Here is a 24,997-nt window from a genome sequence, read left to right as displayed (position 1 = left end):
TCAACTCTCCCTAGAATGATTTTTACTCCACAGACTGGAGTCCAGCTTCAAGTACCACCGACTACACAGGTATATATCATGGGATAATAATGTACGGTTAGTCATAAATAAATGCATTATTCAAAGTTAGAGTAGAGATCTTTTAAATACTGTTTTCATTGTCAATACTACAATTTGCATGGCAGGAAGTCCTCATGTGCTGACAAACATGTCCAGTGTTAACGTAATGGCAAAGGAAGGTGATCTTGTCAACCTGCTGTGTTCTGCTCAAGGTGAACCACCAATTACATTCAGCTGGGAAAAAGATCAGACGCCGCTTGGTGGGTTCATTGTAAAGGACATGCCTCATCGTAGTTCTTTGCTTGTTGTAACAGTGAAAGGCGAAAAAAGTTTTGGGAAATATATTTGTCATGTTCATGATCGATTTCAAAGCACAACTTACACAGTCACTGTACAAAAACCTACAGGTATATAATTTTCCGTTTCAAATAGACAGATAAGAGATTGGATCATTTAATGATATTGAACTGTGAAAAGGATTTGACAGATTTGTTGGACATGAAAAACGTTTTAAATATTTGGGCTTCAAGACCCAGACGTTAGAAAAACATTTAACTCTGCGAACATGTTTCCAGTTTCCATCGATCTAGCATTGTATGGGCAAAATTTAGATATTGAGCTATTACCAAAGGTAATTATTGCATTAGGAAGGCATGACTAGAAAGTCCATGCGTGTCTATAAAAATTTCGTAAAGTTGTTCACTTGTTCTTGTAATCGTGTAAAACAATCCGTTGTTCTTGTATCGTCATTCAAACACTCGGCAAAACAGTCAACCATTCGGCAAACAGTGCCCCCCCCCCCAAATACAGACACCTAGCGACGGCCCTGCTGACTGATCAATCAAGAAATTTGTCAGAATCTTGTTTGCTACATATTTATTGTTCAATTTTTCCTCTCTATCACTTCTTATTTCAGATAGCGGAAGTTTTGGAAATCACCTTGCAGGATTTATAGTTTTAATTATTATCGTCGTTTTTTCACTGATTATGAACGCTCTTCTCTTTCATCGAATTCGTCATCTCAAATCATCAAGCACCATGAAAAGTTCTGAGAAGGCTAACCACAATTTAAGTGATATATATGAAAATCCAAACAAAGATGACGTCAACAATCATGAACAAGTGGAAGATGAACAGTCGACGTATACAGCTCTAAAAAGGAGTGGGAAAGACAAAAATGATGACCATGTATATAGTCATCTAAATAAAGTGAAAAAAGGCTGCAAAAATCAGGATGAAACTCGAATTTAAGATGGTCGCCTATTGCATTCGCATCATTATATGCAGTAATAATGAAAAAGTGAACGTCTACAAAACCAGAATTTTACACTGAAAAAAACGATTGCGAATGATTATCGTACCGTAAGAATTATAATAACTATATGAAGCTAGCAAGCAAAAATTTTCTTTTAAACATGCACAGTGAACTCTATATATTGTTACGTTTTTACTTTAGAGACTGAGACTGAAAACAGAAAGGGCTATTGATATTACTACTGAATTTAAAATTAAACGAGACTTACCTGTAAGTTGAAGATTGATTTCGATTCTATGAGTCATCAGCCTGGAGTGTGTGAGTTGTACGAGAGAGAGTGGAGCGCAAGCGCCAATCAGTCTTAGAGCTTTCTTTATACGGAAAAAAGACCTCCCGGATGAGCGTGAGAGTTGACTGCAAGTAAGGGAAAGGACGAGTATCGAAAGGACGTACAACTCTCACACTCTGATGACTCATAGAATCCAAATTAAACTTCAACTTACAGGTAAGTCTCGTTTAATTCTAAACTCTATTTCGTCATCAGCCTAAGTCGTGTGTGACGTTGTAGGAAAATTCAGAGCAATCCGTGAGGGCTTTGTTATGCAGTGATAAGCAGACCACTCTAACTAAAACCAGTGTGATAAAAACGAAGCCAAGAAAGATAAATATAACATTTTATAATAGATAAGTATAAATTCAATAACCCCAGCCATTGTATCATAACAACCAAATTAAAAATGAACATGCATATGCACGATGTATCTCATATCCTAAGAACAATTAACGTTTGTATAGCACTCTAACACCCAAGCGCCAAAATTAAATTTCTCCTTGCTAGGCTTATTATAAAACCGTCGAAATGTCTGTTCATTCGACCATCCTGCGGGTAACATAATATCCTTAATGTTACAATAATTTGACGATAAAAAAAAGATGTAGATGCTGCTCGAACACTGTGGCCTTTAAATTTTCTAACATTTATCCATCGAGATAATTATAGTGTCTTTGGAGACTGGACCATATATGGTTTAACATAACTCAGTAGCAATTTTTATCATGCCTATTTTCGTCAGTTCTTTTGATATACTCGAAGAGATGAGTTACGACACAAAGCTGAGGCTCCAGTGTATATTTCAAAAACTCGAGGGGTTTAACATGGGTTCCGACACGCGTCTGTTTGACTTTCTTCATGACGTGGAAAGTGCACTTGTCTGCAAAGAGAATCGTGCTATGAACAGTGAGAAGATAAATAGTTTGACAGCGTTGTCCACTTAGTAAGATCAATAAGAAGAAAACTTTTACAGTAAGGACCTTCAAAGTCAGCGCGAAAGGCATAGGCTGCCTTCGAAAAAACTCTAAAGGCTCTCACCCACTCATCGCAACTAGTTTCGTCCAATCACAGTGCTTGTCAGTCTATCTTAATTAGATGCAAGCACTCGCAGCGAGTTTACCAGTTGATTTTACAACGAGTGGAAAAGAAGCCTAAGACCTTGCTAACATCCCATGTTGTCTCGTAACGCGGTAGAGCCGGGAGCAGTTCAATTACCCCTTTCATTAAACGCCTAACAATTGGCAGTTGTCCGAAAGTGACCTCACTATCACTTAACTGCAAAACAAAAGATAAAGCACACCTCGCCGAGGATTGAGCAATATATAACAAACCCGCGTCTAACAACGATGGCAGAAAATCTAACGTCCGTGGTAATTAAGGGAGGGGAGATTATATCACATTGTCTCTCCATACAAAATTTTAAACATTTCTGTAGATGGACCAGGTACTGAGATTTCGTGCTGTCTCTCGAAGAAGATTTAATGATATTTATGGATCTTAACGAGTAGCCACGTTGTTGTAGCTGCTGCAGACATGACAAACCAAAAGTTTGAACCAATATACTTGGCTATCTGCTAGATGGGAATGTCTGTAGGACATTCCATAACGTCATGCAAACAATTTTTAATCTTTTCCTTTTTCTCCTTGTAACTTGGATAGTCATTGTTATTGAGTTAATGACAAATCCTAGCATAATCACCTCTTGAGAGGGGGAAGTAGCGCCCGACTTATCAGGATGGACCTTCGCGGTCAAATGTGTCAAGAACATTTGTGGCACACTTAGCATATGTATCACCCTGCAGATAGAAGTCATCAATATACCCACTAATAATATGATTCATAGCTCTAAGCTTAGCCAGGGGTGGTTTCATAAGTTTGGTAAATTTTCTAGGACATGTGTAGCCAAACCATTAGGGAGGGCCACATACTTGAACAACTTGGTAAGCTTGGTCTACCTTGACACTATAATAAGCATCCTTTAAATCCAATGTGGCCATCCAACAATTTTTAGTAACCAATTTCATTATGGTTTGGATACCTTCCATTTTAAAATAGAAATTTGTTATGAACTGGTTTAATCTCTTTAGGTTCAGTATCAATCTGACTTTGCTATCATTTTTTGGCACAGTGAAAACAGGAGAGACAAATTCTCCTGCCTCATGGTTACATTCTATAATAACCCTCTTTGCCTGCAGATCTTGAATTTCGGCATCAGCTAAGGCATAGTGCTCCTTACAAAAATACAAATGCTATTTGGTGTGGGCGATGATGCAAAAGGCATCTCGAGGATGTCTAATTTCTCCCCCAAAACTGTTTCAAGTATAGAGCTATCTGAAGTAAATCTAGCCCATTCGGAATGGTAAGAAGACAACTGCCCCCTTGGAAAACTGACACGCTTGTCCTATTATATAATTTAAATGGGCTGCCATAAAAACAAAAAAACTATTTACCTGCGGCTGGGACTTTAAAATCGTGGGATGTTCATGGATTTCTTCCTGAGTGGGGCAGAGGACATCTGTTGTTGACGATCGAAACCTTTGATGGAAGTGGTTCCTGTGTGGATATATTCCCTTCCCCGTTGGCCTAAAAAAGGCTTCCGGGCTGTAGTTTGGTAGGCCTGAGGACATTGAAATCGATTGGGAAGGTTTCCCTGGGACACCGAATTGACAATCTTGTTTGTAGCCCGAATATATTGGATGGTCTTGGAAAGATCATCCCGGAGCATGCTTGTCTAAATTCTGGGTTGAGGTGAAATCGAAGTGCATCTTTACGGTTAAAGGATATCTCTTTGTGCACATGCCCCATTAGGGCGATAGAATCGGTCAAATTTGACAAAAGTGCTTTATAATTTGGAAGAGCTTTCTTCTCTTTGCTGTCAAGCAACCCCTCCATGGTATTGACAATAGCAGAGAATACACTAAGCAAGATATCCTACAAAACAGAGGCTTTAATATCCGAACGCTTTACTGAACTTGGCAACTTACCCCAAATCTCAGGGGTTACCCGTGGAGAGAGGAATTGATCACGATTCTTAGGGGTCTTGTAGTTCTTCATTATAGATTTACGTTTCTGTAAATTAAATCAAGTGTGAATTTTTCATTCACTAAATTAGCCAATCGCTCAGAAACAGGGGGCCCCGCTTCACCAGGACTCATTTAAAACTGAAGGGCTCAAGGACTCATTTAAAACTGCAAGGAGATCTTCATGCTCTTCATGCTCCTCTAAAACTGCATCAGTGGGCTTAAGTAAATCATCAATGACCGCATGGACTTAATCGATCGATAAGGATCGGCTCATCTTGAATCTGAATTTGACGTGTAGCGATTTCTGGTGCTTTCTCTGAAGCGTTATCTAGTGCTTCTCTGAAGCATGTTTTGGTGCTTTCTCTGAAGCTGGTTGAGAGGTCTTACCACGCTTATTAGCAGGCACGCAGTTGCATTAGCTTACCGCCGCTGCACCACCAAGGTCACCCGTGATACGCAACATGCCTTATATCACTAGCTTCATCAGATTTAATCCTGAGCAGGAGTAAAGTAATGGCAACGGCATAATAATAACGGCATGGCTAACGGATCACCTTGCGTGGTACCTTCTGCTGATGCAATTTCTTTACCATCTTGCAAGAACAATTTTGAAGCTGTTACATAACAGTTGAAAGTATAAACAGCCATTGCAACACAACTGATTGGCGCGTGCGCTCCACTCTCTCTCGTACAACGTCGCACGACTTAGGCTGATGACAAAATAGAACTAGCATATATTGAATACGAACTAAATTGAACATAAAACTACAAATCATTCAAAGCATTTGTAATTTTGGTTGCGTCTTTTATCGGTCAATATGGGATTTATGTGGTTTGTAGTGTTGTAACATGTTAATATCGTGCCTTATAAACTATTTTTATTGGCAATTATTTATTGGAATGTATTCATCGTGTGAAAACCGTGCAAATACAATAGACATAAGTAATCTTTTACATACTTCTCTCATTCAAATACATTGTATTGGTAACTGGGTCATTTTAATCACCAAAGTGAACACATGTACAAACGGTAAACGCAAACTTGGCGAAGAAGGAGAAATTAAAACAGAAAGTTTTTCTACATGTATAGTTATTGCTTGATTCAGAATGTAGACATTCCGATGTCCTACTGAGTTTTTCTGAATGTTTATCTTCGCTACAATGATTACGTTTCACCTTCCGCCTTTGCCTTTCACAGAGTCCTATAGATCTGCTGGATTGAAGTGATGTATTTCAAGCGTCTTCAACGGAATTTAGCAGTTTTCATTTTCATTCTCCTTTGTCTTCCGGGTAAGTTTTAAGTACTATTTTCCATCTTGTTCAATATAATTGGAAATATTGATTTCGTCTTTACCCCGTTATAACTTAAGGAAGTTTGCATGCAGTCAGCCATTTATACGATATTAGTGTACAGTATGTTTTGTATCTATACAACCTATCTTTGATACTAGTGTACAGTATGTACTCAAATATTTTAATTGTTAAAATATTGTGTTAATGATTCCAGCCTGACGGATTAAATTGCGTATTTTGCATTATTTTTAAACAGTATTTTGCAGTATTTTCAATGCATACCATGAAGTAGTCTCTTGGCAAACTGCTGTTAAAGTTTGTGTTATACAGTTTGAATGCACTAAAGCTAAATCTAAAGCCAGTAGGCTACTTACTACAAAGAAATAGTAACTCGGAAACAAAATTTAAACTGCTTCAGTTATATACTATAGTATTATACTATATATAAATATATTATAATTACTATTCGCCACCTAGTTCCTGCTCTTTATTTGTTTACTCTCTGCTATGGCAGCGGAATTACAAAGAGTTCGCATAGTTAGTAGAATTATGTTGAAAATTGCAAGCTTGCTATACCTTATTAGTATACACCCGACTATTGTCTAATACAAATTCTACATTTATATTGGCTACTCAAACATTGTCTATTCGTCATGGTGATTCGTTCGGGAAAAAAGTAAGACGCGGAAAAAAGGGTAAAACCCAGAAAAGGGTAAAACATGGAAAAAAGGGTAAAACGCGAGAAAGCGTTGCTGAGCGGCGAGCGTGAACCTTAATTAAACAAGATTCGAAATACATTGAGAATTACAGATATAGCTAATTTACATAATAATAATAATATCATTATGTAATTTAGCTATATCTGTAATTCTCAATATATTTCGAACCTTGTTTAACTGATCTTTTATGCTAATCATATGCTACAAATTCGATGCGGCGATATTTGTTTTGTTGTTTCAAGATGGTGAGTAATGTGTTTTTACTAATACATATTAGCAAGCTAAGGCGTCAAGCATACAGACATAAGACATTACACATATATTAGACATAAGACGGCCTCCTCTAGTTCTTGTCTTGTATGGTCTCTCTGGTACCACCGGCTGAATCTCTTGATCAAGCGTTGTGATCCACCAATCTCTGCGGCCTGTGGCTGTGGAATGTTGTTTGCATTCTCTGTGACTGGAAATACCAGTTCCTCGTCATCACATTCAAATTGCTCGTTGGTGTGTCTCAGATGCATTCTATTCCTTCTAAAGACCGTTTCTTCCTCCGTAACCAAATTGTATGAGCGGATACCAACGCTTCCTTTGACTTTTGCATTGATCCATTCTGCATTTTCCTTCATTGTAGGTGCTGGTTTTTTCTCACCACATAATCTGGTTTCAGTTCCTTAAGGTGGTGGGCACCACGATTGTAGTACTCACGTTGTTTGTTCTTCTGTTTCGCTAGTCGGGTTTTTACATCAAGTTGAAGCTCGGGCTCCAACAGCTTTCATGTTGTGGGCAAGAGAGTGTGGGAACGCCGATCAAACATTCTCTGCACCTGGGAGGTGGCCAGGCCTTCGTTAGGTGTGTTTCGCCAATCCAAGAGAGTTAATATGAATCGCGTTTGGAATGGATTGCCCTGAGCATTAGATTCTTCGCAATCTTCGCTGCATTTCCACCATTCCGTTGGATTGTGGGAATCATGGGGAACTTGTGTGGTGGAGAAAGCCATACATCTTAGCAAAATCGGCAATTGGGCAGAGTCGGTGGGCCATTGTCTGAAACGAGCTTTTCTGGAACACCATGTCTTGCCAGATGAGCTTTCAGTTTGAGAACAATTTCTGGGGCAGTCTTGGTCTGTAGCCGATCCACTTCAAAGAACGTTGAGTAAGAATTAACTGTGATTAGATAGATTAGATAACAGAGGTCGACAACCAACTTTCTTCTAGGGTCTAGAAGGAATCGTATGAGTATGTAGTGGTTCTTTTGGCTGTTAAATCAGGTATGCATTACAGGTAGCGCATTTGGAGATGTGGGTGGTCAGGTTCTTGTTCATACTAGGCCAGTAAATGGTCTCACGGGCACGACGTAAACACCCTTGTATCCCAATGTGATGGAATGTATATCCGGACTTGCATGTTCTCTTATAGATTGTCTAAGGTATTACTAAGGAGGTCTCCTTTAAAAATCAGAGCATTCTGAGTAGTCAACTCCCTACGGAAGGGATAATACGGCTTCAAACTCTCCGGGAGATGATGTTCCTTAAAGCTTGTAGGTCTTTGTCCACTCTTGTTTCTCGCTGTATTGCGGAAAGTGTGCTTTTCGAGACAGAAAGCGAGGTAACCATATTAATGCAGTCAACATCTTTCGCCGTTTCACTTTGGGTTTCATCGGTTTGTAGGAACATCGTCCTAACAGGCTGTCGTGTTGGGCTTTGCTGGGACATAAGCTCGGCTTAAGGTATCAGCAACATACATCTGTGTACCCTTCTTGTATATAATCTACAACTAGGTAAAAACGCTGGAGGCGTAGAGGCATTCTCTGTAGTCGTTTCGGAGCAGAAAGAGGACTCTTCTTGAAAATCGTCTCAAGAGGTTTATGATCCGTCTCCACCTTGACTTTTCGTCCCGGCATAGACATACTGTTCAAAGCGCACGGGCCGATGGAAAACGATGGATAATAGTTCTTTCTCAATCTGGGCATATCGAGATTCGATCTCTGTCAGGGCTCTCGATGCATAAGCAATGGGTTGGCCAGTTTGCATTAAACATGCTCCAAGACTAGTCTGGGAGGCACCACATTGTAGCTCTAGGGTTAGAGTTGGGTCAAAGTACCTGAGGAAAGGAGCTTGTTCCTTGTGACAGCAGATCTTTGATCAGACTTATTGAAGAATGCAATTTGAATATCTTCATCCCACTGGAACAAATGATCCTGCTTGAGTACCTTGCGCATTGGAGCAGTAATGCCTGGTTGATTGGGAGGAAACTTCTGGAGGTAGTTCATGGTACCCATTAATCGTGGAACATCTTGTTTACAGGTGGGACTTGGCATCTTGTGGATGGCCTCTACTTTAGCGGGATTTGGCTTCAGTTCCCGGGCGATAATCACATGTCCCATGAATTCAACTTCTGGGAAACGGAGGTTGAGCTTGTCAGAATTCAGCTGAATGCCTTGTTTCCGACACCGAGACGAAAGGAAAAGGAGCTTAGAATCATGATCTCTAACCGCTTGCTCCAGGGTATATCCACACTCATATATCAAAATGTCATCTACAATTGGTTTCACTCCAGGTTAGCCTTGTGGACATGCTCCATACGACGCTGTAACTAAACTGGAGCTGGGGGGTTGATAAAGATAGCGACCCCAAGGTGTAGAAAAGGTTAGCTGCTCTCCTCGTCCAAGGGTACATGCCAGAAACCGTTTTTTGCATCAACAACAGTGAACACTTTAGCAGTGGAAATCTCGGGCAAAAGGACATCAATAGTTATAAGTTGGTAAAGGTTTCGCCTTAAAGCACGATTAAGGGGTTTGGGGTCTAGACGTAATGGGATGGTACCATTCGGTTTTGTAGCAGCGACCATTGAGGAGACACAAGTTGCAGGTGTAGAAACTGGCTGCAGAATTCCCAGCCGTTCTAGGCGATCCAGCTTATTTATAACTTGACCTTTCATAGCAAGTGGCACTTTCCGAGCAGCAATTTGCACAGGAGAAATGGTTTCATCCCCTTGTAGATGAAGTTCCTCAGCAAACTTTCCTTGCCCTTTGAAGACATCCTTGTACTGGCGAAGAATATCACAGCGGGTGAGGGAATTCAGAGCACTGGAAGATGCAGATTTCACTGGCATTATCTTATGGGTGTTGAGAGTCATGAGCCCAAGAATAAGTATGAATCCATGCAGATCCTACCATCAGGTAGTCTACCCGATAGCTCTCACGACTCTTCTGGTTCACAGTTATCATTGTTCTTTGCACTAGTGGGGTCATCACTGACTTGTTAAACATAGTTAACCGAGTCTTGCATTTCTCAAGGTGCTGGAGGGCTGGGTCATTAGTAATTGATTTATAGATATCAAGGGGGATTAAGTTGACGGTAGCCCCCCAGTCCAGCTGGAATTGCACAAGTTTCACTGGCTGCTTTGCCTTGTTACGATGTTTACAAACAGTAGCAAAGTGATTCTTTCCATAACATGCATGACTTGCAGGTCTTGCCCCGGGCCGGACAATCCTCTTTTTTCATTGCATGAACTTTTCCACAGAATTTGCACGGGTTTCGAGGTACTGATCTCTGTGCCACTTCTTTACCCTCTCTAGTGTGCCCAACTTTCCTGCTGTCTTCTGTTGGTCTTTTGCGAGTGTACTGCACCATCTCCTCTTGTGCCTGGCATATATCAATACATGATTTGAGGGTGAACTTCCGGTCTTGTAACAGTCTCTTTCGGATACTATTGTTTTGAATGCCGTTGCGGATGATCAAACGATCCCGAATGAGACTGTCCTAATTTCAGTTGAAATCGGGACGATTTTTTCCCGCTATGTAAATTTCGAGTTATTATAATTATTCATGTCTTTAGAAATTGATTGTTTTCCCAGTCTATGAACACAACAAGTACATTAGCAGAAAGTCATAATTAACATTCTTAAACGACGCCATATACTGTAATATAAATTACATAACAATTCGTAAAAAGATAATCATTTTCCGCGTTTTACTCTTTTTTCCGCTGCCCTGTTTCACCCCTTTTTCCGCTTCCGCGTTTTACCCTTATTCTAAGGCTGCTACCGAAATTATTTTTAAATTTTTCCAGGTGCTGCTGGTTACTTTTTAAAACATGTGAAGACAGGGAAGTGTATTTACGCCACAACAGTGTTAGAAAGTAGTGGCAACTGGGGAGAAGTTCTTTTTCTTGAACTTTCCAACAACTGTCTAGACGACGCTGCTCAGTTCTGTAATCGTGCTAATGGCGCCATGTTGAATTTAAAAAGAAAAGGATGTCTCTATGCAGCTTATAAGTATGGTAAAGGCAAAAAACATGATATGCTTTATCTTTACGTCAGCGACAATTTAGACCTTTCTGCTTGTGCCTCTTATCGTTCTATAACCCAGACGTCTTGGGGAGGTTTATCCACATATTACAAAGGCTACAAAGATAGCTTATTTCAAACCTGGTGTGCAGTCCCTCAGTCAAATAGTCCCTTTAGAAAAGAAGGAATAGATCCTTACATTCGAATGACGAAATATTGTAACGAAGATGATGATAAACGGTTTAATTTTGGTAAGTTTGTTACAGACCATTTTGCAGCCCCGAAACTCCCGTTGTTTTACCAATACCATTTTTACCACTAGGAGACAAGAAGTGCCTAAAAAATATGTAGTTTTCACTGCTCTTATATGTGCCGTTTTATTTGGCTGTGAGAAAAAATTAGATGCACTGTACCTTATGCTAGCAAACAGAGATGCACAGCTCTCGGAAATGAATGATAGACAAGGATATTTCTTTCCTTTCGATAAGAAACAGCACAAACAATGTAATTATATCTTAAAGTATAATTTCACAGTCAAATTAACTGTAGGAAATACTATTTAAATTAATAGGTTCAGTGACATGTTACGGAGAGATGGTGAGGAACGCCACTTGTCCTAAGGCCAGCTCTTCCCCAGGACATGTTAAACAGTACATGATGGTCAAGACTGCATCTTACCGTGGATTGTCAGACTCAAAGACATGTGGTTTCAGCGATGATTATAATTGTACAGTTGATGTAACATGTCTTGTTAGGAAACAATGTGATGGTCAACATGAATGTAATATAATTGTGAATGAAACCTTGTTCTCTGATGATATGTGTCCTGGATTGAAAAAATATCTTTACTTTGAATACCGATGTTTTAATGATGTGAAACCTTTTAGCAATTTTTGCGGTATGTATATATATATATATATATATATATATATATATATATATATATATATATATATATATATATATATATATATATATATATATATATATATATATATGTGTAGTGAGTATGATTATATATAAACACAGCACTAAAAATGTCATACGAAATCAAGACCACAAAATATTTTATCATGTTTTCCGATTTACTTCAAGGATTTTCTTGTCTTGTAGTTCGTGGCATATCTTTATCAAATTCATCTTTGCCAAACGAAGGTATTGTACAAATTACAGCGAATAATTGGACCAGGAGTGTTTGTGCAGGAAGTTTAACAAACAAAGCCAATGATGTTGTTTGCGTTCAAATGGGATACAAAAGAGCAGACTCTGTTGTTAATACGCCGGTTCTACCAGATTCTAAGGATGAAATGTTTTCTGGAACCATAAACTGCAATGATGACGACAACGACCTATCTTACTGTTCATTCACAGTTACCGCCTCAAGTTGTTCTCAGTTGTCATACATAAAATGTAAGTTTTAAAGATATAAGATGAGATATCAGAAAACAGTTAAAGGAGTGGAAATGAAAATATGACGTAGAAGTTTAAAGGTAATAAGCAATTCATGCTGTCTCCGTTTTTAGGTCATATTTGTAACAAGCCTCTGTTAGGAGATAAAGAAAGATTTTCTGATTCGTCATTCAATGCCTCAGTTTCTTCAGAACATAACAGAGCTTCTGATGCAAGGATATCCAGTGGTAGTTCTTGGTGTGCTCCTGTCTCAGATGGTGAACATTATCTTCAAGTGGATTTTAAAAAACTGTATTTGATATATGATGTTGCAACATTTGGCGACGGTACTAGTGCGAAATGGGTGAAGACGTATATCTTGAATTATACCACTGACTTGATAAACTGGAAACAATTTCAGGTCGCTGGGTTTCAAAAGGTAGTAGCTAAAAATCAAAATATTAAGTTTCAACGTAACGTCAACTTATATTATAGAATTCTTGCCAATTAATTACACTTTATTATCTTAGATAATTCAGGGAAACAAGAATCGTAATGACGCAGCCATAACAAGTTTAAATGGCATACAAGCAAGAGCGTTACAGTTTATTCCATTATCATATGAAGGTCAACCTTGTATGAGAATTGAGATCTGCGGGGAAAGTAAGTTGATAAAATATTATTTAATTACGATCTCTCACACCATAAAATGTTCTTGAGTCGAAAATTTCTTTTGTTATAGGAGTCGCTGGTTTCTTTGTGAAACATGTTAAGACAGGGATGTGTGTTAACGACACAGGAGTTGTGAAACATTCTGGCCAACTTTGGGGTAGCTTGTCTTTTTTGGAACTTTCTAGCAACTCGTGTTTCGACAAAGCTGCTCAGTTTCGGTTTCGTGATAATGGCGCCATGTTCAACATTAAGAGAAAAGGATGTCTCGCTGCTTATTCTAAAAATAATTTTGGTTTCTATCAAAATATTTTTTACCTTTACGTTCCCGCTACATCAATAGAATTAGATGTTTCTGCCTGTGCGTATGACCCTGAAAGGGATATCTATCGTCCTATAACTCAGACGTCTTGGGGAGGTTTATCGATATATTATAAAGGATATAATAAGGGTTCATTTCAGACCTGGTGTGCAGTCCCTAAAACAAATAAACATCTAGATCAACATTATGGAATTGATCCCTACATTGGATTGACAACAGATTGTGATGACATTGAGGATAAACGTTTCATTTTTGGTAAGTTTTTGCAAAATGCATATCTTCTCTTTCTGGAAATCCTATAAACTCTAATGTCTCAATCCCATACCAAGGCAACGGAAATAAATATCCAGGATCCAGGTCCCTGAACGCTTTATTAGTTTCAAAAATCTAATCTTTCAAACCTTTAGAATGAAAACGAGACAAAAAAATTAAAAGTATATCGTTTTAGGGTCGGTGACATGTTACGGAGAGTTGGTAGGCAATATCAACTGCCCTAAAGATCAGTACATGGTGGTCAAGACTGCATCTTACCGTGGATTGTCTGACTCAAAAACATGTGGTTTGAGTGATGATTATAATTGTACAGTTGATGTAACATGTCTTGTTAAGAAACATTGTGATGGTCAACATGAGTGTAACATACCTGTGGATGAAACCTTGTTCCCTGATGATTTGTGTCCTGGATTGAAAAACTATCTTTACTTTGAATATCAATGCTCTAATAGCAGTAAAGATTTTGAAAAAAAATGTGGTGCGTATACAAGTTTACCATTTAAAATCTTGCCCCAAGTTTACGATTGATTGCATTATCATATGAACATTATGAAGGTCAACTATGCAAGCTAAGCATTTAAATCTGTGTTGACAGTAAGTTCACTTTATACGATCTAATATTCTTAGTTTATAGAGGTATGTTATTATGGAAGCGTATCCAAAACTGCATCATTCATCTTTCAGCCGTGTTTCCAGATCAACCAAGAAACCTCACCGTCACAAGCATCAAGTCTAGAAATGCTAAAATATCTTGGATTGGTCCTGAAAATGAAGGATATTATGGTGTCTCACTGTTTAGAATCAGACTAAAGAAAGATAACTCCCTTATTCTGAATACTACCACAGGAAAGATTACAGAATATCTACTAAGTAATCTCACTCCGTACACAAGATACGTGTTATCCGTAGCTGCTGGTAATGTGAAAGGTATTGGAGATGAGAAAATCACGTCGTTCCTAACATCGGAAGAAGGCAAGAGTTGAATTAATATAAAACAATGTATATAAAACATAATATATATAGAGAGCGTAAATTTATTCACGTCGGCGTGTTGTTGACGCGCCATTGAAGCCTAAACAAGTTGGATGGAAACTAAACAAAATCAATTTGTTTAGGAAGTTCATACTGAAATTGTAAGGGACTTGTTGTCTCTTTTTGCGTTTATCGACATAATTAAATATAGAAACCTAAACTTTTATAAAATAATGTTATTTTTTAATTATATAGCTACGAACCTTTTTTTGTTCTTTAGCACCAAGTGGTCCTCCATTAAACATTAAAACCACATCAAGAAGTACATCATCTTTGTCTTTCATTTGGGATCCTCCTGAAGAAAGTAAACAAAATGGCGTAATTATTGGTTATACTGTGTGTGTTTTACCATCGGGAAAAGGGGGTTGTTTTCAGACAATTACAACCAGTGAAAGATATTGGATTGTCCGAAAGTTAAATTCGTCAACTAAATATTACATTCGTGTTCGAGCCAGTACCAAAGCTGGTCATGGAAACTACAGTGAAAGTAAAGGGTTTTTTACAAATGGAAGTAAGTAAAAAAATACATAACGCAGGACAAGCGATATATTTGTATGTTTTAAAGTCCAGACATGCAGGGATTTCTATAAAAAGAATATAAACCCAACACCCTAATCAACTTCTTCTTTCATGCAGAACCCACAAAAAAAGCGATAGAAGGGACATCAAGTACTCTAACATTTTCACTGGAAATACCAGGGACATTTGCGTGAGTATAAAGCCTGCGATATCCAGGCAGCGGTTTTGATAAAATCTGTACATATTTTACAGAACACACACCAAATGTGCTTAATACTTTGCTTGTGAATTCCATCCCAGCATTGCAACTTTTATTTAACGTCAAGGAAAAAGCTGAAGAATATGGCTGATACTGCTACTATATAGGATCTTGATACATTTTGTTCTGGTATTTTTCAATTGTTTACTTTTAGGTATCTTTATGTTGTGGCCCTAAAATTAAAAAACGGTAAAGAGCCTGAATCAACTGACAGTTTTATGAACAATAACTTGGTGACGTATGCAGAGGCAAGAAGGTCAGCTGACCCGAAACCTTATATCGCTGCAGTATTTACGCCAAGCGATATCGATGAGCACATGTTTATACTTGGTGATGGTAAGAATACAAGTGATCCAACATCACGAAAGCGCAGATCAGCTGCGAGTGGCTATTATAATGGTCCGCTGGAACCTGGCTCTAGATACAGCATTTTTCAAAGGGTTATACTTAATGAAAAGGTAGAAAATAGGATGTCGCTCTTATATCCGCACACGTTTCCCTAAAAAGAAAAGCTGAAAACATCCTATTCAAATAGTTAATGCTCTGTTGCTCAACTCTCCCTAGAATGATTTCTACTCCACAGACTGGAGTCCAGCTTCAAGTACCACAGACTACACAGGTATATATCATGGGATAATAATGCACCGTTAGTCATAAATAAATACATTATTCAAATTTAGAGCAGATAGCTTTTAAATACTGTTTTTATCGTTAATACTTGTTCTTCGCATGACAGGTAGTCCTCATGTGCTGACAAACATGTCCAGTGGTAACGTAATAGGAAAGGAAGGTGATCTTGTCAACCTGCTGTGTTCTGCTCAAGGTGAACCACCAATTACATTCAGCTGGGAAAAAGATCAGACGCCGCTTGGTGGGTTCATTGTAAAGGACATGCCTCATCGTAGTTCTTTGCTTGTTGTAACAGTGAAAGGCGAAAAAAGTTTTGGCAAATATATTTGTCATGTTCATGATCGATTTCAAAGCACAACTTATACAGTCTCTGTACAAAAACCTACAGGTATATAATTTCCCTTTTCAAATAGATTTCAACACTGACTGTTCTATGAAGAATTTGGTCGGAATCCGGTTTGATATATATTTTATTGTTCAATTTTTCTTCTCTATATCACTTTTTATTTCAGATTGCGGAAGTTTTGGAAATCACCTTGTAGGAATTATAGTTTTAATAATTCTCGTCGTTTTTTCACTGGTTATGAACGCTCTTCTCTTTCACCGAATTCGTCGTCTCAAATCATCCAGCACCATGAAAAGTTTGGAGAAGGCTAGCCACAATTTGAGTGATATATATGAAAATCCAAAAAAAGATGACGTCAACAATTATGAACAAGTGGAAGATGAACAGTCGACGTATACAGCTCTAAAAAAGAGTGGGAAAGACAAAAATGATGACCATGTTTATAGTCATCTAAATAAAGGGAAAAAAGACTGCAAAAATCAGGATGAAACTGGAATTTAAGATGGTTGCCTATTGCACTTGCATAATTATAGTAATAATAAAAATGTGAACATCTACAAAACCAGAATTTTGCACTGAATAAAATGATTGCGAATTATTATCGTACCGTAAATATAATAAACATATGAAGCCAGTAAGCAAACATTTTCTTTTGACGTCGACATGCATTGTTACGTTTTTACCTTAAAAAATGAGACAGAAAACAGAAAGGGCTATTGATATTACTACTGAATTAGTATATTCAATACAAACTAAATTGAGTATATAACTATATATAAATCATTCAAAAAATTTGTAATTTTGGTTGCATCTTTTATCGGGCAATATGGGGTTTATGTGGTTTTTGCTGCTTGTTAATTATTTATTGGAATATAGTAGTCATTCCTCGTGTGAAATTGAAACCGTGCACATGATAGTAATAATCGTTTACATAATTCTCTTAATCAAACACATTAAAACATTAGCCAAACTTGTCGAAGGAGAAAACAGAGAGTCTTTCTATGTGTATATTTATTGTTGGATTTTTAGTACTTTATTTAAAAATAACACTTATTTACTACATGCGACCGAAGGAAACATATTTTATGGAACCGAGACCTGTCGATAAATATCGATGGTCGAGGGTCCGCAAAACATAATAATATACCTTACGCCAATATGTTGCTAATATGCTTACATCATCCAATGTTAAAATGCAATTACATGATTCAAAGTGACTTACCACAAGAGTTATTTTATTTCGATGCTCCTTAATACGGTTGAGTAAATGACGACTTGCTTGGCCGACATAGCACAATATTAACTTTGCGAACATTCTATTTTATACACAACTCCTATGCATTCAGTTTCATCTGCCGCCTTTGCATTTCACAGAGACGTTTTAAATCTGCTGGGTTGCAAAGATGTATTTCAAGCGTCTTCAACGGAATATACCAGTTTCCATTTTTCTGTATCTTCAGGATAGGTTTGTATGTTGATCAATATAATTACAAAATATTGATGCGTCTTTACCTCGTTATTACTTAATAAAGTTTCCATGCTGCAGACAGCAATAATTATCACGGAAAGGAAACAACTTATCAACAATACTAGTGTGCAGTATGAGTATTTGACACAACTCACAAGACTCATATTTTAACAGCTAGCTAATATTTATCACTTATTTACTGCGAACGAAAGAAACATTATATTTTGTGGACCCGAGACCTGTCGAAATTATATCGATGGTCGAGAGTCCACAAAACATAATGTTTTCTGAGTTTTCGGTAAATAAGTTTTTTATTATATACCACTTGTCAAAGAAAAACTAAACAACGAAATATTTATTCATAAAAGACATAAATTCAAATGGATAATAGTTGTTATTTCCCATGAGATAACACTCTGCAGAGGGTCGCGCTGGCGACATCAAAGTTTCGTCACTCTTGCGTGATTCGCTCTCGACCAAACGTTGCTCGCTGCAAGTAAAACCCTGAGCATGCGCATTTATGACGTAAATGTGACTCAAAAATAAATTCTCTCTATAACAGCATGACCTCACTATGATCACATCATGCATGAGCAGGCTCTTTACTACAGTTTTGAGCCCTGTTTACACGTCTACACTCAATTGTACCCGTGCCCATTTTATCCTTGCCCGACCGTGCCGTGCCAATGAATTGACTGTAGTATAAACGGATCTTTAAAATACTTTGCATGCATGCCAAAAAGGATTTCACTGACGGAGAAAAAAATGTGTCGATTTGGCTGTAGCTTATTTCTTAGGGTGTGAAATTGGCTGCAGCTTATTCCATTTGGCAATTTGTTCACATTTTCTTTCAAGATGGCGCCGAAATATAGGAGTGAGATTCAAAACATAATTCTCATATTCAAAATATTTTCCCATTCAGCACATTCTCAAATCTTTCGGAAAGAATATATGACTTCTATTGAACAAAATTACAAAGAAACTGAAATTTCAATTACAAAGAAACGGTAATAAACATGTTTTCATGCATAAAATTTCGATTTTTGTTGCTCGCTGTGTTTTTGTATATTAAAAGTGTGTCGTTGTCAAAAATTATTGATCTCTATACACATTTAATAAACAAATTACTTCATGGTTGGCTCGTTAGCACAAAAATCGTACGCTTTCCCCAACCATGAAGTAATCTCTACATGCATGACTGCATGTAGCTATATATATGTTTCTTGACTTTCTTCTGCCGGCGTGTAATTTGTTTTTGTATGATGGAATCGGAAGAATATCGACCTCGCATGGGACCTCGTGTCCGTTTGCACTTTCTCTGTTGGAACATTGTTCAATATATTTGATATAAATAAATAAATACTGTAAAAAATTAATACTGTCGCGTTTTTTGCATGCATATGCATGCATCTATTCAATCTTTGTTTTCATAAGTACTTTTAAATGATTTGATCATGATAAAACTCTTTCGTGCGTTGTCGCAGAATTCACTGTATTCGTTCAGCGAATTTGTCTGCACACGCTGATTCACAACTAACACGTTGGTTTTTCAATTTATATTTTACAGCGATCATAACAACGCTATACTCAACAATCAATACCCTATACTATTACTTTACTCAATACTTTATCACATAATTTACAGAGTTTTTTCTGGCATAACGCACTGGCACAACTACACAGGAACAACATAACTATTATACTCGAATAACTATATTTCCAATTTCCTGTAACTTACTTTTCTTTTTGGCATGCCTTTACTAAATCTATTTATTATTTACCTAAGTGTTCACTTTACTAACATACAACTCTAAATACATACCATGAATAATTTTATAAGTCAATATATTGTTCAACACATGTACACATTCATGATACATCACACATAATTATAACGTATAATAATAGACTTCTACAACATGCGTTTCGTACAAATATGTACAAAAACGCGACAGTGGAAAACAGTCCTAGGGCCGGTTGTTCAGAAGCCGGTTAGCTTAACCCTGGGTTCAAGCAAATCTTTACATTGAATTTTTAAATCGCTTGTTTACAAAGTTGAATATCTTTTTTCATAAATATTTTCTGTACTGATAGAAGTCATATTTTCTAAAGTTTCAAAACGAACAGTGCACAGAAGCACATAAACTAAAACACTGGATTTAACCGAAAATTTAACCCAGGTTAGCGCTAACCTAACTTTGAACAATTGGCCCCTAGCCCCTAATTTTGGTCATGTTTTTATATTATCCAAATCATCTAAAGATATCACATTTTGACGTGTCTGGAGACCATAGCTCTAAAAATTTCTTATCAGAATTGAATCCAATTCCTCAAAAAAAAACTGTGAATTTGCGTCGAGTTGGAAATCGCGTATACGTGTGTGGGGGACTTTCCAATGGCATTTAAAAATAATCAGTTGGTCATAATAATTATCCAAGAATGTGCGATAATAATCCACTTTAGTTTAGAACTTTAGATCTGATTTGGAACGTGAAGTTATAGATCAGGTATGTTATATAGAGGATGGTTATCTACTTCTAGAGGGTATGATCTTATATTTATATTTATATATGAACATTAATTAACAAATTTTTAGTTTAATGTGACCGACAAAAAAAAGATTACTTATTGAACAAACGATCTGAAATGGTTTCTACAATAACAACTCTAGGATTAGTTAATAATTTAGATGATGTGAATGATGTGTCAATGAAATCATTCAAATCGACGATTGAATGAATGATTCGGTGTGTTTTCCGCGCATATAGTTGATCAATTATACGACAACTTTTAGAAGGTTTCAAATTTTTACGTGCGTGTACGTACGTGGAAAGAGGGCGACAGTGGAAAGCAGCACTTATAAGGATGCTTATGCATTATTGAACACCTCTCTCCACCGTTAGCACTATAGACTCACTGTCCTGACGTCAAAATCCTCATGCAAGAGTCGTCCTCCAGACGTGTCGATGCTTTACTGAAAAGAATAAGGATTGTTATGCACCAGGTGGTTAAGGAATAAAACTCATCTCATGAAGCAAAGTGCCTTCACTAGATAATGCATGTATATAAACATATTCAATTAATGTCTGCTGTGACGTTATGTGCGTGGGATCAGTGGGTCAATAACAATTAACTCTGGGATTAATTCTCTTAGGTTTCTACAATAACAACTCCGGGATTAATTTGGGATTAATTCCCTTGGACGTACATGTACGCACGTCTATAAAAGTTTAATAATTTGCCAATGAAGTGTCAATGAAATAATTGAAATCAACGGTTGAACGCATGCATAGGGTTGGATCGTATTGATGATTTGGTGTGTTTTCGCATAAAGTTGATTAATTATATACGACAACTTAGAAGGTTTTAAACTTTTACGTGCGTGTACGTTCGTGCAAGGAGAGCGACAGTGGAAAGCAGCACTTGGATGCTTAGTTATGCATTATTGAACACCTCCCTCTCCCGTTAGCAGTATTGGCTCACTGTCCTGACGTCAAAATCCTCCAGATGTGTCGATGCTTTACTGAAAAGAATAAGGATTGTTATGCGAGTGGTTAAGGAACAAAAATCATGTCTTGAAGCAAAGTGTCTTCAATAGTTATGTGTATAAACATATTTCATTAATGTCTACTGTGACGTTATGTGTGTAGGGTCAGTGGGGTCTATATCCTAACACTAGCTAGAAAATCGCAGTTTCGGCGTATTTTTGTTGCAGAAAGCATTGCACGAATTAGAATTGAATCACAGCAACTTTGGTTTCTTTGCAACATTGCTATTGCTTGCGACTTTTACTCGGATATGTGTTGCGTGCAACCTTTTCTAAGCTGTTCACAAATACTACTCGGCAAATAGTACTCATGATCAATTTTGAACCATATAATTATAAAGGTGGATATCGCCGATGACAAGAAGATTCCGTTCTATGTGTCATTGACATTTTCCATGACACACATTCCTGTGTGGGAGTATAATATTAATAGCAGAGGAATGCGGAAAATAAGGTTGCACGGGACTTAATATATATATTTTTAATATTGTTGTTCAAAGACAGATTTAGGACAACAACTCGTGTGAAGTGTTGCTCTGGGATGAAAAGGAAAGAAAGACTGTTTCAAGGTAAGATGAGGCAACTATGTTAAGGTTAACCGTTTAGTTTCGTTTAACACTTTCACAGTTTCACTATATATACTGCACATGGAAACACAATTTCACAACCGATCGACATTTGCATTTGAACCGGATTTATTTGAATAACGGCCTTGAATGTTAGCCGAGGATCTTTTAGAGTCAACCCAACTCTGATCGAGTTTTCGTTCACGCTTCGCCACCAGCTCATGCTAGCAATGAGCTCACATAAATATAGCTATACTGTATATTGTCCAGTTTTTGCAACCCTGAATATTCAAAAGATTATTTCTGCACAATTTTTTCACTTAATAACAATGTTCAACTTCGAAACCTCCTGCCATGACTCGTTCAGTGGTTTATCTAGTGTTCATATTTGTCATTTTGCTTTACAACTGCCTTACATACAGACTGAAATCCACACAAACCATTATGAAATAGATCACTTCGTTTTAATATGCTTCCATTTCCCTACAGGGTATAAAACTTCCGTCATGACTCGTTCAGTGATTGCTCTAGTGTTCATGTTTGTCATTTTGCCTGGAACAGTTGGTGGTTGCAGCTGTCGTGGGAGCAACTGCTGCAACAATAACTGTGTCTCGAGCGACATGAAGATTGAAGAATTAAAGAAAGGAATTGTTTCTGTGTCTGAACTATCTGCTGGTGACTTTATTCGTGGACTCAGAGGAGAAGAGAAGACTTCTGGTTGGTGCAGAGTTGACGCGGTCTACCCCAGAGAAAGCGCCCGAAACTTCACCACCTACAATGGTTTTACAAAGGAACATATGGTTGTTGATGATCAGAAAGTACGTCCCCACGGAGATGAAGGTCTGGCCGTTAGTACACAGTTATACACACTCGCTACAGAATGCGATGCTGCTGTCAACGCCGCTGGTCACATATTTACACCACTCAGTACAACATTTTGTCCCCATGAACTGGCCTGGAGTGAATATCTCGTTCTCATCGCAGCAATACGTCGCGTGACGAGTCGCACAGGGTACTTCTGGTACCTTAGTGATGCTTTCCATGATAGCGATGCAGCAAAAGTTCCTAAATGGGCGGACATGCTCCCTGACATGTGTACAGAAATGTTGAAATGCGCCCGTGAAAGTAAATGTGAGAAGTTTGAGAAGACAGTGAAAGAATTTGTTGATGAACACTTGAATAAAAAGTATGTCTTGGTTGTTGAACGTGTCTTTCCAAATCTTGGTGGTGATGTGAACAAAGATGGGACTGTGAGTAAAGTAGTCCGTCAAGATGATCACACCAACATCATTCTTATATCTTCACTGAGCGTCATTGGATGTATGCTCATTGTCATCGCTGTGTTGATTTACTGTCTTCTTCGAGTGGTCAAGAAAAAATCAAACAAGCTTTCCCAGGAAAAACCTTCCCTTGATGACGTATCACCCGGAAAGTTTGGCTACCAAAAAGCTTGATTTCGAACTCTTTAAAACTTTGCTTATTTGCTACTTTATATATAGAGCCTAAAGAAACACTACATATAGCAACAAACTTTTACTCCTAAGCTAATCTAGTTTTTCTGTAATTCTGTTTTACTTGCATGTTGCAAAAAAATTAGTGCTATAACACAGTTCATGTAATGGTACCTAATAGTAATAGCCTCAGCTTTGAGATATTATTAATTAGTTTGATCTCTAGTTAACCTTTTCCATATTAAAGGTACATTTTGCATTAATATTGTGGACTTTTAGCTTAATTTTTTTCTTCAGATTGTGATGGATTTTAGGGATTTAGTTAGAATCCCTACTAGTATGAAGTCAAAAACACTGGCTTAACTTTTTACTGATGAGTAATGTAGAATCCTATATAGCCACGTGGCCAAACCCATCCTATATAGCCACGTGGATTATTGAAAGCATCTTCAATGTTGTCATCAATGTGCTTTAGGAAAATTAACTATATATTGTTGTGTGTTTTGCACAACACACATAACACTCGCTATAATTATAAGATCGTTTACATGTTAGGTCAAAATGAGTATTTCAAAAGCCTTTGGCATCTTAACAGGTTTGCTGTTTTACGTGAGACAAATTTATGAAAATTTTTTATTGAACAAATCCTTTTGAAAGAACAAGAAATTGAGTGCACTATAGCATAAAGTATTAGATAGAGGGGCACTGTAGCTAAAAATGGAACGGCAACGTAAACAATTATGCACGCCTAAAAATCATCATGTTGATGCTAGTTGATAACAACAGGAGTGCACAATGTTGTAAATTCTTTCAATTGAGTGTTCGCATGAGGAAATAGTAATTTTGTACGTTTGTTTGTGGAAACACCCAGTGAATTTAGTTTCTGCAGAGCTTTTGGTCCGTAAGCGGTAACATAAAAAATACTGTACGTGTGATTACGAAACGTTCAGTTGATTTGCACTAATGATGGTCCAGGCTTACGGACCCAAAGCTCTGTAAAACTAAATTCACGTGGTGTTTCCACAAACAATCATAGAGAACGATGCCGCACCCTGTGATAGAGTATTGTTAACAACATTTGTCAGTTGAACCATCAATACCGTTGCAAATTGTTGTAAAATTACCTCAAAATTGGTGATTCAACAAGGTTCAACAACATTGTTAACAATAATGTTCATGGACATGGGGTGCAGCACAACATTGTTCACTCCTGATAAAGAAAACAGGGGCCGGTTGTTTGAAAGTCATTTAGCGGTGGATAGGTTCAAAATGAAAAAAAAACCAAATTATCTATCTATTGAGCAACTGATCAGAAATATTTCGATGTAAATAGTTTAATTTTCAATGGAAGAACATACTTCATTTATAAGATGCAGGTTCAGAAATTCACAAGATCTATGCGAGTATTTTGGCTTATCCACCGTCTAAGCTGAGATTATCTTTCGTACAACCGGCCCCGCCGCCCGGGACGCAGAAGTTCATATAAAATACTGGCATATTCCAGCATATTTATATAGCACATCGCTGTAGTCGAATTGAGGACTAGAGCCAGTTCTTT

At 37.5% G+C, this 24,997-nt stretch overlaps 2 protein-coding genes across 2 annotated transcripts; both read left to right on the top strand.

Annotated features, from left to right (window-relative positions):
- Positions 1 to 5,882: 5,882 nt before the first annotated feature.
- On the top strand, positions 5,883 to 17,391 carry LOC114521168. Its single transcript, XM_028541583.1, has 15 exons — positions 5,883 to 5,959; positions 10,752 to 11,219; positions 11,540 to 11,866; positions 12,082 to 12,378; positions 12,492 to 12,796; positions 12,888 to 13,020; positions 13,100 to 13,603; positions 13,797 to 14,099; positions 14,306 to 14,593; positions 14,874 to 15,164; positions 15,290 to 15,362; positions 15,586 to 15,889; positions 15,996 to 16,050; positions 16,168 to 16,449; positions 16,574 to 17,391. Exons 1-15 carry the CDS (start codon positions 5,896 to 5,898, stop codon positions 16,906 to 16,908), a joined length of 4,029 nt encoding a protein of 1,342 aa, XP_028397384.1. The 5' UTR covers positions 5,883 to 5,895; the 3' UTR covers positions 16,909 to 17,391.
- Positions 17,392 to 21,757: 4,366 nt separating this feature from the next.
- On the top strand, positions 21,758 to 23,687 carry LOC114521107. Its single transcript, XM_028541523.1, has 2 exons — positions 21,758 to 21,991; positions 22,478 to 23,687. The coding sequence occupies exons 1-2, from the start codon at positions 21,964 to 21,966 to the stop codon at positions 23,440 to 23,442; spliced, it is 993 nt and encodes a 330-aa protein (XP_028397324.1). The 5' UTR covers positions 21,758 to 21,963; the 3' UTR covers positions 23,443 to 23,687.
- Positions 23,688 to 24,997: the final 1,310 nt, after the last annotated feature.

Source organism: Dendronephthya gigantea, unplaced genomic scaffold (assembly GCF_004324835.1).
Source record: "Dendronephthya gigantea isolate DGI-Jeju-01 unplaced genomic scaffold, DenGig_1.0 000019F, whole genome shotgun sequence".
In the NCBI taxonomy this organism is placed as follows: domain Eukaryota; kingdom Metazoa; phylum Cnidaria; class Anthozoa; order Malacalcyonacea; family Nephtheidae; genus Dendronephthya; species Dendronephthya gigantea.
Note: the sequence above shows the minus strand (reverse complement) of the source record. Positions and strands in the feature narration are given on the sequence as shown.